The sequence below is a fragment of the Trifolium pratense genome, linkage group LG4 (genome assembly GCF_020283565.1).
Source record: "Trifolium pratense cultivar HEN17-A07 linkage group LG4, ARS_RC_1.1, whole genome shotgun sequence".
NCBI classification, from domain to species: domain Eukaryota; kingdom Viridiplantae; phylum Streptophyta; class Magnoliopsida; order Fabales; family Fabaceae; genus Trifolium; species Trifolium pratense.
The window spans coordinates 48,583,500-48,600,229 of NC_060062.1; the positions used below are offsets into that span (position 1 = coordinate 48,583,500).

Consider the following 16,730-nt stretch of genomic DNA (forward strand, 5'->3'; position numbering starts at 1 on the left):
CGTTAACACTTACTACGTATTATATAATAATATAATACTTTCATACAACAGTATATGAAAAAATAATAACGGAACTAGCGCATCATGCAAATCCAACGACAGTGCAAGTCGTGCCATTTAGCATTGCCGAAAAAAATTTACATATCAGAACATTTTTTTCCAAGATGAGTGTTAGTGACTGCACCTCCCTGCAATCTGGAGTGCAGTGCAGCTAATCATAACCCTTCCCCTAACCATAGTTTCACTATTCTGCATTAAATACAAGCAGCAACATGTATCCCCCTTTTATGCAGCAAAGGACAGCGCCCAGCAAAATCCTGTCTTGCAACATGTCTACATTAAATGCAAAGTTGGTAAAGTGTTATCATATGCTATCAAACTAAAATAAGAATAAACCAAGTCAAACTAATACCATTTCAATTAAACTGATTACATTACCATCTAATGCCATATAATCCAACTAAACTAATACGTACCATAATCCAACTAAACTAATACATACCATCTAACTATGCTACTCTAAATTACATAACTACATTACAACCTCAATTTACATTATTTACATACACTAACCGAGCACTAACTGCAGTTAGCCATTAGGCATAAACTAAGGTTGAAGTGAGATGAAATGATATATAAATCACACCCACAAGTGACCATACTTGTCTTAAAATCACATCCTCCTACCAAGTAACAGTCACCTTGATCAAACTTGCAATGTATTCTTCGGATGGCCAATCAGCTACTTCACCCCTCCAAAATAAGACGATATACTCACCCCATGATCCTCTAGTTTCACAAAGCAAATCAAACCTACATGAAACATTTAACGACTCAGACGACGAGGCAGTTGCCGCAACCCCAACTCCGCCAAAAGCAAAGAAATCATTTACATTTCAAGAAGCTGGAACAGCAACAAATCCAGTGAACGTATCATCCAGGTACACATCATATTAATATGTTTTACAGGTTCTTACCTATCTTTCTACAGGGAAAAAACCAGTGTGCATTCAGGGTTGTCTTGCATTACAAGACTGACTATTTACATGTATATAAATGGAATACACAGCGGACAGAAACAGTTAAATCAAGTCAACGAATGTCATGGAAAAGATGAGGAATGGTTGCACACCAGAATATACAAGAAACATGTATGAAATTTAATATACTTTGTAATCATTTTAGACAATCTTACAATTTAAATGACACCCTAAACATGGACAGGGTAAATTTCTGGATGAATTTGCAAACCAATTTTAACAATATTATACTATTTTTCCTATCAACCATTTAGTTAATCAATCTTACAAGGTAAATGTCATGGAAAACAGGGTACAAGTAAAGATAGCGAGGCGGTGGCCAGCAAATGGACCGATGATAAAAAACAGAAGAAAGAATCCGGAAAACACCGTGTATGAAATTTACGATCCTTTGTCTAACGATTTTTTGTAGCCGTTTTAGACAAACTTATATTATAAGTTAAAAATCTTACAAGTTAAATGACATGGAAAACAGCGTACAAGTAAAGATAGCGAGGCGGTGGCCAGCAAATGGACCGATGATAAAAAACAGAAGAAAGAATCCGGAAAACACTGTGTATGAAATTTACGATCCTTTGTCTAACGATTTTTTGTAGCCGTTTTAGACAAACTTATATTATAAGTTAAAAATCTTACAAGTTAAATGACATGGAAAACAGGGTACAAGTAAAGATAGCGAGGCGGTGGCCAACAAATGGGCTGATGACAAAAAACACTGTGTATGAAATTTACGATTTGTTTGACGAATCTTTGTAGCGATTTTTGACAATTTTATAAGTTAAACGACACTGTGAACAGGGTTTAAAATATCAGGAAGATGAGATGCCATCAGATGACCAGAGTAATGACACGGAACAGGATAACAAAGCAACAACATACCAGGTATGAATATTCTTGATGAACTGTGCACACGAATCTTAGGAAATTAATGTTGGTGCCATTAATGTTTCTGCTAGTAAAATTATGTTAATCTTATCTTATAAGTTAAACGACACGATGAATAGGGTCGAAGACTAGGGGACACGATATGGATTAATCACAAAAAACGCATAAAAGAGACAAAAACACGCGTTGGGGTAAATTTCCAGATGAACTCTACATATGCTGTTCTATGTTGTTGTTCATCCTTATGTTACTGCCGGCAACCATTTTGTTGATCTAATAAGTTAAAATTCACGTAACAGAATCCAAGGTGTCCGGTTAATGAAAAGGAATCTGTTGATTGGAGCGGTCTCATAGAAAAGAATAAAGATTCAAAAAAGAGCAATGTATGACATTTCTGGATGAACTTTGTACATGAATTTAAACAATATCACAATTCATTACATGTAACCATTTAGCTAATGCCTTAAGTGCAATTACACATCTAAACAGGATTTGAGGGGAAGGATAGATGTTTTGGAGCATGGATTTGAAAGTATGAAAGAAACGATGAAAGAATCGTTTGCGGAGCTGAAAGAAACCATACTCCAAACCGCGGCGCAGAACAACACAAAGGAAGTCTCAGGAACAGGAAAAAAGAAAAGGAAGGCTAAGGAGGTAATGAAACCAGAAGAAGAGGCAGGGAACAATGGAAGCAAACTGTTCGGAGCGCCAGCTAATTGCAAAAAAAACAGAGGGCCCGTAAAGGCAACATGCACGCGAACTGGGTTTAACATAAACCCGTCAAAAAAGCATGGCAATGTCATCTCTTTCGGGAAAACCCATGTGCCCCCAGTAAGTCAACAACTTGTAGCTGAAACTATTGTGCTCATAGTAAGTCAACAATGCGTAACTAATTGTGCCAATGTTTTTTATACAGTGGCTGGGTAATACATTTAAGCTGACCAACGACATGTACCTGACCGAGGAAGAGACCCAAATAGCAACCTACATGTTCCACCGAAGAAAAAGCCAACACATTAGCGAGTGAGTGATGTTTTTGAACGACCGAATGGAAATATTCATTTTGAATTTAATTTAAATGGGATCGAATTATTGTTTCATATTCATTAGTAACATAACATAAGTTTGCTATACAGGAATGATGTTTTTATCAGTCCCGAGAATGGGTACTGTCAAGCAACCAGGCAAAAGATGAACTGTTTGATCCCCAAGCAACTGGTTGATGACGAGGTAATATTATTAACTAAATGTCATTACCGAGAATATTATTATTATTATTATTATTATTATTATTTGTTCAGATTCTAACCGAGAATATTATGCTGCAGATCATCAGTCTGGCAGCGTGCATGATGACGCACACGGCCAGACAATCAATGTCAAATGCAAATTGCTGGTATCTCCCAACAACGTTTTCGGTATACTACTAACATTCTCAGTAAAACTTATAAATTAGATTTTAAAAGCAAAATATAGCTTTTGTTTTGCTTTTCGCGTTAGTTTATCGGTGCTGTCCACTTTATATTGCCTGGATGTTTCCTGGTATTTCTATTGTGGTCTTTCTATACTCGTACATTAATGCCCTTTTTAATAATTTTTTTGCTGATTTTAAAAAATAACTGTAATGCGTCACAGCAATATATTCTGTCCTGGGAGTGCTCCCACACAACAGTGGCCAAGAAGCACTTTAAGGCATTCATGGGAAAGGCCGACAAACTGTCAAAGGTAATACACTAACACACAAACTTACAAAGAGCATTTGTATGGGATAATACCCATCAATTCATCGTTGTTTTTTATAATATGTTTTGTATTTATTATAAAGGTTTTCATACCTTTCCACGACTCAACGTGTGGCCCACACTGGATGCTGTTAGTCATTGATTTTGAGAAGGAGAAATTGACCTACCTTGACTCTTTCCCCATGACAAAGTCTTCCCACAACATAACGCGGAGCATAAAAACTATGGTGAAATTCGGTCACTTGTCTCCAACTGTATATTAGTACTATGATAATATACGAATTATACAAATTAATAGTGTTATAAGAAATTATTTTGGCCAGGCGCTGTTTATGGAGGGAATGCTGCAAAGTGGCATATTTTACGACAATCCGAGCACACCTAGGCCACTGGTGTCGCATTTTCACATGTCTTTCCCCAGTGCCGCTGGTTCACAGGGCATTAACTCGTAAGCGGTTATATAAACTACATTTTTATAAAAGTACATCCATTCAAGACTCTAAATACGAAGATATATTGTAGGAATGACTGTGCAGTCTTCGTCATCCTTTGGATGACATCTGCAAAGGAGGAGGAAGGATACAAAGTGGAGGTACGAAACATTACACAGTAGATTCTGAATTTAGAGTTTTGTATATTGTAGAGTTTTAAGTTTTTATCGGTTTGTATAGGTGGACAATGGATCCAGACTGCAGATTGCGATTGATTTGGTGTTGGCGCCATATAATAAACACAAGTCAATCGTAATGCAGAATGCTGAAGATTTCAATGCGCGCAAGAAAAGATCATCATTGCGTAAAGGGGTGTAATTTGTATGATTTGTACAATGTATGATTTGGACAATGGTCGGATTATGTATTATGGGACAACTTGAAATGTTATGTTTTTTGGTATGTATTATGGTACAATTTATGGTACTGATTTTGCAGTGGGTTAGCTGTGGGTTTTGTATGATTTGGACAATGGTCGGATTATGTATTATGGTACAATTTATGGTACTGATGTTGCAGTGGCTTAGCTGTGGGTTTTGGTACTGATGTTGCTGCTGTATTATTTATTATGGTACAATTTGAATCTCTATGTATTATGGTACAATTAGAATGTTCTAATTTTATGGTTACAATTTGAATGTTATATTTTGCTGGTTAGTTGTGGGTTCTGGTACTGATGTGTGGTGTCTAGTGTATACTTGCTTCTATGCGATATATATAGGCCTCTGGGAGTGACAGTTTTGCCTCTGAAGTCCCTATTCTCCACGTTCTATGGTAATGGAGTGGTGGGATCGTGCGTGTGGTTCTTTTTTTCCGCCAATATTTATAAATTTAAAAATGTATTATATTGTATCTTAATTGTGTAATTTTATAAGATTTTTGTTTTCATGGGCCCGGGTAGCAGGCGGATAATGTTGTCCCTTACTGTGCTTTATGCAAGTTGGGCCTTTACTTTATCCCCCGATAAGCAACGGTGAAATTGTTTTCAAAACAAAGTCAGGTTGAGCGCAATTATCAACTCCTATTCATTAAGCATCTGGAATTCAATTTGGAAAAGCTTCCTAATTATTTTCAGTCTTGCTTAATGTATTAGCACATCTTAGCATATATAAAAAATAAACAGGTGTACATGGCAGCATGTTTCTATGTATATTCGCGTGTATTACAACTTATTCAACAACTATAATGATTAGAACTAGACCCTATAATTGCATTTTAGCTAAGACTTTAAAATGGCCTTATAAAATAATAACTACATGTACCTGGTATTTTGACGATTGCCCTACTCATTCTCTAAAGCTCTACGCTGGCACAACCTGTGAAAATAGAAATACACAAGCCATGATGGTAACTACCACACAGTATGCATAAGTATATAGAAGGAACCAAAAAACCAGGTAAAATGAATGACAGCAACTGCCGATTGAAAATAAAAAGAACAGTTTTAAGGGATTGCAAACAGAGGGAGTAATACACAAATCATGTCAAAGTGAACTTAATTAAAATATTAAATCCAATGTGAACTTAACCACCTTACATCAAAGTGAACATAACCAGGTAAAGTCAACAACACCCTTCAAAAACGGGCTGAATGAACGACAAAAACCAGGTAAAATGAACGACAACAACTGCAGATTGAAAATAAAAAAGAACAGTTTTAAGGGATTGCAAAAAGAGGGAGTAATACACAAATCATGTCAAAGTGAACTTAATTAAAATATTAAATCCAATGTGAACTTAACCACCTTACATCAAAGTGAATTAAGCTACCAGTGCCCACAACCCCAACATAATATTCTTGTACAAATTTAGTACAAATTTAGTGCGATTTTAAGGGATTGGCTTAACGACCTTAAAATTCATGTAACCTGTACGAGACACTTTGTTCTTTGGTTTTAGGTTGACTGACAGAGAATATTACATAAGATTGAAGGTGTGTTGGGATAAAAATAAGATTGAAATATTTAAAATAAATTAACATAAATCTTTTAAATAAATTAACATAAAAATAAGACTGAAGATTAATAATAAATTATTGTAAATTACATAAGGTGGCCAAAAGTCCTAAGCTTATCCCACGCTTCCTGTAATCACAAGTACTTGTGGTGCATGATTTCTTCTAGTTTACTAATTTTAAGCTTGTAAACTTACAGGTCATCCATCTTCCCTTCAAAACGGCCTAAGATGCAACTTCGGTCTTGAAGTCTCACCAAAGCATCTGCAATAGCCCCTTGGACTTCTGCCATCCGTTTCTTAAGAGGATGCAATTGATTCATCACATCCCGTATATCATTGTCCAAATTCCTCTCCTCTCTTTCTTTTCCAAAGAGAGGACAACTTTTCCAAAATTTGTTCAGATTTTTATCAAGTGACCGCTCCTCTTCGCGGTAAACTTTGTACGTGGAACTCCACACTTTGACATTCTCCCGGGCAGTCTTTGTTTTGTCGATCAAAATAAGCCACTCGTTTTGGATTTCATCATTTTCAGACCAAACAGCAAGAAACAAGGGTTTATCGGAAGCAAGCAGAGAATAAAACATCTCTGCCATGTGCAAGAAAGATTTTTGATCTGTTGATAGATCAGTAATCTCTTTAATTTCACTAATTAAAGAGCGAAAGCGATCGGTCATACCTGGGGTTTCTAGAAGAAACAAGAAATCCTCTTCAACTAGCAAACTTTTCATGGACAAGGAGAAGAATGAGAAGGAGAAGAATGAGAAGAAGAACCCATGATATTAAAATGAGAGTAAGGTAGGATATAGTAGAATAAAAGAAAGAAACATTTTTTCGCGTAAACAAGAATGAGTGAAATTAGCCTAAGTGTATGTGGGTTTTATATACGCATGAAATGAATTTGAAAGTTTGTCAACAATAACTTCTCACTGACCAGTATTTCCTTCCCACTAATTTTTTTTCACTTCCCAGTTCCCACTAGTATTTACGGATCTGGATTTACTTCCCTTAAACCACTCAAGTTCCCACTAACTGGTTTTTAATTTACACTAACCTCTCAAGTGCACCGTTTATTGTCTTGGTGCATATTTATTCCCCACTCAACCATATTAATCAGATTTGAACAACAACCGACCACAAATTATTCAGGAAAATTATATGTAGAAAATTTCGTTTTTAAACACGCGACTTTTTAAATAATTCGTTTTTAATCTATTCATAGTGTAATCTTTCATTTGAACTCACCAAATATCTCCAGTATTACGATAAAGTAAAACGGCACAAGTGCGGAAAATCAAACCCAAACTAACAAATTATATAGAGATATTGCAGAAATTACTCTTATAGATAGATCCGTAACAGTGAAACAAATAAAACAAACCTGTAATAGCGAGAGATCCGTAACCGAGGAACCGAGCTCGAAAATGCTGGGGTTGAAGAAGAAGCAGATCCACGAAGCTGGGTTTGAATTTGAAGAACTTCTGATTGTGTCGTGAAGGAGATGAGCAAAGTCGAAACAGATCCACGAAGCAAGCTCCTATTTTTTTTTGTAAATAAATTAGAGGGAAGGTGATAATTTAAGGGGAGGTGATTAATTAGAGGGAAGGTTAATCAGAAGTTGCAAAGTAAGTAAGGGGGCGTTTTGGTAAAATCCACCCAAGGCTCATTGGTGGGGTCGAAAGGCATAAAAGCAACACATCCACATGGCAATTTGTCATTTGTGCGTACCGGTGCAGCAAAAAACCCATCCTGCACCGGAGAATTTGCCATATAAAATACTCCAAGGTTATGAATTTCATCAATAGCACAACATAAACATGTGAAACTCTTCTTTTTAAAAAGCAAGTTAATGTATTCGTGACAAATATGTGTCCTGTAATTTTATATATCAGCGATAAATATTATCCCGTGTTCTTATATATCATTGACAAATATCTATCTTGCATATTATTTTTTGTATAATACATGTGCATACATGGGGTAGCTTTGGCTAAGGCTACACCTTTTTTCTATAATTTATTAAAAATAAATTATTGTATTTTTACATTTCATTACTCTTATATATAATACAAATTTAGCTACTCCAAATAAGTTTTTGTTACGTAAAAAAAAAAGTTTATTTGTGAAAATTAGTAGAAATATGAAAGACAAAAAATTCTCACTGGGTAAATAAATGTATTCTTCTTCTTTAGACATTTTCACTCTTTATAATAACTACACAACAAACTTTGTCAATAATAAAAGTTCTGAAAACAAATTTAATAAAAAAAATTATTTTTTCTTTGTATTTTGGCCCGCCCTCTTAAGATTTTATAGTGAACTTCGTCGCTACAAATAATTATTTCGTGTATAATGGTACCTTCCAAAAATATTTAGTGACTTGTTTTTGAAAGTGACTGCATGATTTTAGTGACTTGTTTACATAAAATAATGTGTAAACAATGAAGTAACATACAGAAAAAAAAAGACAAATACAAAATGACAAACAAAAATGTATAAGAATTGATTTTTATAAAAAAGACGTTCTTAAAAAAAAAAAAAAGTCGGACAAGTGTCAAAAATTGGAATAAGGTGGCGCGTAACATTATTCCTCCCGATTCTCAGCTTTGTGTGACAGGTTGCGGCGTATTGGAAATCACCTATTATTTGTTTTTTTCTTGTTCTGTTTTTTCCTTGTGGCGTTTGGTTAGAGCTTGGATTGGTATAGTTGATCCGTATACATTACATGATCATCTGGTTCAATTTATTCACTCACTGGAGGCTTGCGAGCTCGCCGCTCATTTATGCAGCTTATGTGATTATGTTGCATATGAGTTATGTGGAAAAAGCGAAATAATAGAGTCTTCAAAGTTAAGGAGGCTTATGATTTTGGGACTTCATTTTATATATTTTTTACTCACTTATATAAAAATACTGTATGAGATAAATATTTAACACTGATATTGATATATATATATTACAGGATAATTATTTGTCACTTCATAATATAGAAAAATACGTTGGATAAATATTTGTCACTAATACATAAGTAAATTAATAACTAATTCCTCCGGTCCTATATATAAGAAACACTTTGAAAAAAAAATTGATCATTTTTATAAGAAACTCTCTTTAAATTTATTCTTTATTAAATAGATAATCCATTTTATACCATTATTAAATTGTATAAAATGCGATCTATTCAAATGTTATGCATTAATCACACATACACATTTCCAATACAAAAAATTTATACATTGAAGTTAGTTTTGGAACAACGTATAACATTTAAGAATTATTAATAAAAAAAGTAAGCTCCTTGGTCCGTGTGTTTTTCTAAATGTGTTTCTTATTTATAGGATCAAAGGGAGTATTTTGTTCCATAAGTGTAGCTCATCAAATGGTAACTATCAGGGACATTATTGGAGTGGCCGGAGTTCGAACACCAGATTTCATGTTTCTCCATATTTAAATGTGCGAGTCTTGCCATTAGACTACTTGACAAAAAAAAAATTAATAACTACTTCATCCGGTCCTTTTTATAAGGAATAACTTTGAAAAAAACACACAGACCAAGAAAACTAATTTTCTCATTAATAATTTTAAAGTTTTATGTTTTATTCCAAAAGTAACATTGGACTAACATGAAGACTATGTCTCTCTAACTAATGTACTAACATTGTAATGAATTATTTGATTTCATTTTTTTTTTGGTACAATTATTTGATTTCATTTAATGAGGTACAAATGAAATTGTGTATTTAATAGAGAATACTCCCTCCATCTCACAATGAGCGAGCCAGTTGACTACGTCACGTATACCAATATATAACTTTGATGATTAATATTTTTAATTGTATAATAGTAAACATTATAAAAAGGGTCATGCTAAACAGTGCCCCTGGGGCACTAGTTAAGCATACTAAAAAAGGAAACAAATGATAAAGTTAATGATGAGAGAGAATAACTTTTCACATCATTAAAACATTGAATTCACAATTTACGAGATAAAACTTCTATATTTGTATCCTTAACTAGTGCCCCGGGGGCACTGTTTAGCATTTTCCTTATAAAAATATGATATTTTAAAATACTCATCGAGATGAATCCAACAACATCTTATATGCTAATATTTGTTTTTATTTATTAATAGAAAAACAGAGTCAAAGTAAAATATGTGAATAATGTATATAATCAAAATGACTCGCTCATTCTCATTTTGGGACGGAGGGAGTAAATTTAAAGAGTATTTCTTATAAAAATATCAAAATAAAAATTTCAAAGTATTCCTTATAAAAAGGATCGGAGGAAGAATTTTGATAAATAAAAAAAGGGTCATGCTAACCGGTGCCCCGGACACTGGTTAAGGAAACCAAAAACAGAAAGTTTTGAAAAAGAAAAGAACATTTTTTAAACTTTCGAGGAGTTGACTGTACAAATTTCAATTCCAAATTACTATTTTTGCATCCTTAACTAGTGCCCTGGATGTTAGCATTTTCCATAAAAAAATAAATGAGATCGCGTGATTCACGAGGACTTACGCAATTTTATAATTAAGTTTTATTTTGACCGGAAGCTATTTATTTAAGTTATTCCCATTTATTGGTGTTTTAGTGCATGAATTAGATCTATCTAAAAAAAGTTAATTAAAGAATCAATGAAAGCGAAATACGGACTACCTACTACGTTACGTACGTCCACCACATCCCGTATGTTGTTGTAAATTGTAATATTCTCTCACTCTCTTTACGAGTAACTGTTACCGTTTCGTTCACAAATCACAAGTCAGTCACACACCATTCATTATTTAATTAAAATCAATTTTTGCGTGCGACATCACTACCTCATTCATTCATTCACCCTCTAAATACTTCACTACATACATTACATTACATTTCTCAAATTCTCAAACGCGATTATGGATTTAAGCTCAAAACATTAACATCAATACCATACCATAAACATTCATTCCAGGTTTGTTTCATTTCATTACAGATTATCGATTAAATTATAATCAATCGCGTTTATGCTCTCTCTCAATAACCTTTATTATTATTATGAATCGCTCTCAGATTTAAAATATTTAGTTTCTCAGTTTCAACCGAAATTATTACTGTTTCAATCAATTCCACTGTTCAATTCGTAGAGTCAACGCACTGTTGTTGATTTGATTTCAAAAGTAGTTAAAAAGATGAAATAAGTTTTTTAGTTGGTCAAATTTTGAATTATAGATCCATTTCAGAAGAGAAGAATAATTCAGGTTCAAAATGTTGACCAGAAAAAAAAAATGAGAAAAAAATATGTTGCTGCATTCCAAAAAAGTTCACCTAGTTTTTTTTTTTTGGTTGAATTTGGAGTCAGTGCTATAGTTATACATGTGATTTAGTATAGTGTAGGTGGAATTATTAATATATTATGGTTGTTAAGTTTGAAGAGGAAAAATTTATTTCGAGATTTCTGCTGCAGGTTTGGAAGTAAATTTGGGAGTCGTCGGTCAACATGTTCCTTCTTAGAAGGCAAAACCAAAATCAGCCGGAGAATGGTTCCTCGAATAATGATGCTAAGGTATACTTCGTTTATTTTGATATCTTATGTTGAGTTGGTATATATATATGGATTAACAGTGAGTTTGATGAAATCACAGTGTGCCGTTGTAATTTTGACATGAGTTACGCTTTGAAGCTTCAATAAAATCGAGTCTCTTGAGCATATATGGTCACGATTTTGATCTGAGACTTGTGTGTGTAGAAGAACATCTATTAGGAGACTTTAGGGACACCAAATGAGTTTTATGTGAGAGATTCTAGATTTGATCCCTGCTACTAACACTTCCCTCTCCCCTAAGAAATTAACCACTAATATTTACCTAATAAAGAAAAAAAACAAATTAGATCTTAGTATCTGGAGAGATTAATACTAGATTTCCAGCTTGGAGATGCCCAGGTTCGCCGATAAAACTCAGAAATTTTATATAAGTATTGAAAAAATCCCAAATAAAAGTAGCTCATGATTTTGATTGCACTAGATATTTTCTCTCCATGGCATCATGTAATGATAATAGGAAAATTTTTAAGCTTTGTCTATGTGAAAATACATTAAAAGAATGCTACCTTTTATAAGCACTAATTGTATCCAGATCTATGAACAGTTGGCTGAACTAAAAGCTGCTATTGGGCCCTTATCTGGGCGTCGATTGAAGTATTGCACTGATGCATGTTTAAAGAGATATTTAGAAGCACGGAACTGGAATGTTGATAAAGCCAAGAAAATGCTGGAGGAATCATTCAAGTGGAGGTCTACTTATAAGCCAGAGGAAATCCGATGGGTTAGTTTGATTTATCTGGCTTTGCCTTTCACATGCTCAATTGATGATGCTGAAACTTTTGTATAATGAACTTTTATAATTAACACTGATCCGTGGCATAAGTGAATTGAAAAATTGATGAAGTACAAAAGTCTTATGGGGTTCTGCTATATTTCTTCTAGTGTCTAACATATGTTGACCTTACTTCATGGTTGGGGTGTTGTTTTGTTCCATCTCTGAGAAAACACAACTCATTTCTTTGTATGTCTCTTGTATATGTTTTCTTTAATTTATAATCTGCTGCAAGATATTTCTCTCTATTCGTTTTTTTCTTGGAGAAACATTATTCTTGGATTATAGCATCCAAATTACTCAAATGTAATGTCAACAACAAGAATCTAAGTTTAAATTGTCAAGATTATGTTGCTATCATTGCTACGTTGGAGTTCTAAAATTGATTAAGATCGCACATTAGCTTCAGAAGACTTTTTAGTTCCAAAATGATGACATGTTGCATTCTGCATGAGTTTAATTTCTGCATAGTCTGTATGACTTGTAGTTCAAGTGATCTGATAGCCTATTTATGCATATTTCTCTTTCATACATCATAAACCTATATTTACAATTGAATGGTTTCTTAAATTCAGGCTGAAGTAGCACATGAGGGAGAGACGGGAAAAGTCTCCAGAGCTAACTTTCATGATAGACTTGGGAGAACAGTGCTTATTATGAGACCAGGGATGCAGGTTTGAACTAAGATGTACTTTCATTATTAAAGCTATGCGTAGTTAATAAGGCTTCTTGGTACATAACAGGTTATTAACCAACTTTGTTTAATATGTTTCCGTCCGCCAGAATACAGCATCGGAAGAAAATAATATCAAGCATTTAGTCTATCTGTTGGAAAATGCCGTACTTAATCTTTCCGAAGGTCAAGAACAAATGTCATGGTTGATAGACTTTTCAGGATTTTCATTTAGCACAAAGCTTTCTATTAAAACTGCTCGTGATATTATTCACATCTTACAAAACCACTATCCAGAAAGGCTTGGTATAGCTTTTCTGTACAATCCACCGAGAATATTTCAGGCTTTCTTTAAGGTTTGTTCTCCTTCCCTGCAACTCTGCAAGTATAATTGTTCTACTTCATTGTTGCATGCTGTTATTTAGTTAGTTTTTCTAATCTTTAGGTGGTAGGTCATATTGCATGGTTGTGGTTTCTCTCATTTATAATTTATTTTTAAGATCAACCAATACTTCGCAAATCACTGTTTGTAAGTGTATTTTGCTTTGTTTCACCAATAACTTCTTGAACATTGAATATCCATAATTCCAAACCATATTGTTACGCTTTCTGCACATTAAACTCAGTTACGAATTTCAACTATATGTAATTATTATGGTCCCCTCCAACACACCTTAATTTATGTCCCGGGTCCTATCCATTCTTTTTCTTTTATGTTCTTTCACGTGTTTTTAATCACAACCTTCAAAACCTCTCCTACCATTTTTGTATTCAACGGTCTAGATTTCACTTTTTTATTCAATGGAGAGAATCCAACTTCTTATGCTGTTGAATTATGAGTTTTTAACAGTTACTTCCATTTAACAAATTTGAAGTTACTTTCATTTTAACAGGCTGTAAAATACTTCCTGGATCCCAAAACAGCCCAGAAGGTAAAGTTTGTTTATCCTAACAATAAGGACAGCGTGGAGCTGATGAAATCACTCTTCGACATGGATAACCTTCCTAGTGAATTTGGTGGAAAAGCTACTTTAGAGTATGACCATGAAGAGTTCTCGCGGTTGATGACTGAGGACGATGTGAAAACTGCCAAGTTCTGGGGACTTGTTGATGAGAAGCCCTTCGCCACTAAGAATGGCCATTCTGGTGCAGAGGTAGCACCAGAACCTGTGGCCAGTATAGTTAGTTGATTCTGATTAAGTTTTCATATTATAGCTGTTATTACATCCAAACTATATTTTCTGGCTAGTTAAGGAGATGAATAAACAGTGCTATATTGTTTCTTTCAACTTCCTTCATAATCGCTAATTGTTGTAATCCTTACATTTTCATTGATATTTCAACACCTCAATAAAGAGAGTATTAAATGTGTGTGGCTATAGTATCTGATTTGATATTCCAACTACCTGTTTGTCCATTCTATTTTTGGGTATAAATCTGTCAATTCTTCTATAGTGTGCAAAATGAAGTTTTCATGGCTCTATTGCCACCTTGGTACAGGGACACATCAATGGCTTGGATTGTCCAGAAGGCAACATGTACTCGCCATCAATCATATGGTTCCCTTGTACTGTAGTTACCGGCAAGCATTTAATTCCACGAGTATTGTAAGCAGGAATCACATTTGGTACAGACACAGTCATCCGGTTTCAATCTAACTGTTGAAATTGTGTATATGAGTTAGAACTAATGTGCAATTTCTACTGTCCAATCTTAAGTCAATTGATGAAATTAAGTATAGTGTCAAACTGCATGAAAGTTTACGGCAGTAGATCTAAACCCTATTAGGAAATGGATTCCTGAAGTCAAATAGTAATTGTCGGGTGATCTAAGCCGTCTAATCTATTATAATAGTTACACTCCCTCTAATCCTGAATCTAAGAAAGAGTTTGTTTTTATAGATTCATAGAATAATTGATGTATTTTAGACCAAATACATCAATCATTCAATTAATCTAAAAAGTTAATTTTTTTCTTATATTTAGCACTAGAGAAAGTATTATTTATTTTCTTGTTAGAATAGCAACCAATAGTAACAAGTTTTGAGAAAACGAACAATCGAAAACAGAAGACAAACATGTTTAACAATGAAATTCAACAATAGTTGTATTTATTATTAATGAACGTCCTAGGGTTTGCCTCTGTGAAGGGGTGGTTACCTAGGATTTTTGGGTGAGTATTGAGTGTGTAGTGAATGATCACTTACCTCAATGTTAAGTCATTTTTATATAACCGTGTATGCTTTAGGGTTTTCTCTTCTTTTTTTTTGGTTGATAGACGAAATAATAAAGTCATTGAAAATTCACACACACACAAAGTGGAGTGAACAAAGTTCGAACCCTGATTCTGACGTCCAACACTAGCAATTTCGTCATTTCTACCAGTTGAACTAGAATTTGTGGAGGAGTTTTCTCTTTATTTGGCAAAAAAGCATTCGCGTGGAATTAGAAGTTTTGTTTTCTTAGTTCTTAAACTTTAAGTAAATTAGAACCATTAAAATTTAGAAAATTAACCCCCAAAGTATACGAACTATATAAACTTTTTACAAATTAAGAATATTAAGTGTATGTTTGGTTTCAATTCTGGAGCATCCAGAATTGATTCTGGACGTGTAGAATTGATTCTGACTTGTTTGGTTTCTCAAAAGTAGAATTGATTCTGCCTCCAGAATTGATTCTACTTGAAGCTAGAAATCGTAGCTTCTGATTCTAGAATTGATTTTTACACTCAAATTTTTTGTTCAACTCACTTTTTCATGAATATATCCAAACATAAATCACTTCAGCTTAAAATCAATTTTGGCCAGAATCAATTTTACAGAATCAATTCTGTCAAAATCAATTCTTTCCGCCGCAGAACCAAACACACGCTAAGTACCAGTGGTACAGTAAATATATGAAATTCAATGAGTTTTCAAACCAAAACTTATTTGGTGTATTCAACATTCTTTGGAAGAAAACGGGCACCATGACAATTTTTTGATTAAGAATATAGGGTTAAATATGTTTTTGGTCCCTATAGTTTCTCAGAATTTTCGTTTTAGTCCCTGAAGTTTGTTTTCACACTTTTTAGTCCCTGAAGTTTCACCAGTCAATGTTTTTAGTCCATACTTTTCATTCAACTCGTGTATACTTTCACATTTTTGAATGATTTTTTGTATTCATGTTTATAATATTATAAGAATATCTCCGATAAAAATTTAGAATTTTTTAACATAAGATGAATTATTTATGAATTTTTATACGCAAAAAACTAAAAAATTCATATTTAATTCATCTTTTGTTAAAAAAATTTAAACTTTTGAAACAAATATTCATATAATGTACTGATCATGACCGCAGAAAAAAAAATTAAAATTTCAAATGATACGCACGAGTTAAATGAAAAGTAGGGACTAAAAACATTGACTGATGAAACTTCAGGGACTAAAAAGTGTGAAAACAAACTTCAATGACTAAAACGAAAATTATGTAAAACTATAGGGACCAAAAACATATTTAACCCAAGAATATATTAATTATTTTTATTTTTGTTAAATAACCTTGTGGTTATAAATTCATCTCTACGAACAATGAATTGGTCCAAGTGGTA

General features: G+C 33.6%; 2 protein-coding genes and 1 long non-coding RNA gene across 6 annotated transcripts; 2 read left to right on the plus strand and 1 right to left on the minus strand.

Annotated features, from left to right (window-relative positions):
- Nucleotides 1–490: 490 nt before the first annotated feature.
- LOC123920829 lies at nt 491–7,838 on the minus strand. Its single transcript, XR_006813781.1, has 3 exons — nt 7,493–7,838; nt 5,421–5,474; nt 491–813 (listed from the first exon to the last, which is right to left on the minus strand). It is a non-coding gene; the product is annotated as an uncharacterized LOC123920829 (long non-coding RNA).
- LOC123920828 lies at nt 3,754–4,782 on the plus strand. The gene is made up of 4 exons (XM_045973148.1): nt 3,754–3,894; nt 3,991–4,115; nt 4,190–4,259; nt 4,339–4,782. Exons 1-4 carry the CDS (start codon nt 3,793–3,795, stop codon nt 4,474–4,476), a joined length of 435 nt encoding a protein of 144 aa, XP_045829104.1. The 5' UTR covers nt 3,754–3,792; the 3' UTR covers nt 4,477–4,782.
- A 2,864-nt stretch (nt 7,839–10,702) lies between the features above and the next one.
- On the plus strand, nt 10,703–14,510 carry LOC123924169 (phosphatidylinositol transfer protein 3-like). Of its 4 annotated transcripts, none has more exons than XM_045976958.1 (6): nt 10,703–11,064; nt 11,557–11,655; nt 12,239–12,415; nt 13,042–13,140; nt 13,250–13,495; nt 14,033–14,510. In XM_045976958.1, exons 2-6 carry the CDS (start codon nt 11,590–11,592, stop codon nt 14,327–14,329), a joined length of 885 nt encoding a protein of 294 aa, XP_045832914.1. In that variant the 5' UTR covers nt 10,703–11,064; nt 11,557–11,589; the 3' UTR covers nt 14,330–14,510. The 4 variants fall into 4 exon arrangements, with proteins under 4 accessions (XP_045832914.1, XP_045832910.1, XP_045832912.1 ...); XM_045976954.1 differs by having other exon boundaries at nt 10,889–11,064; nt 12,227–12,415; XM_045976956.1 differs by lacking the exon at nt 10,703–11,064 and adding an exon at nt 11,322–11,482.
- The last annotated feature ends 2,220 nt before the right edge of the window (nt 14,511–16,730 follow it).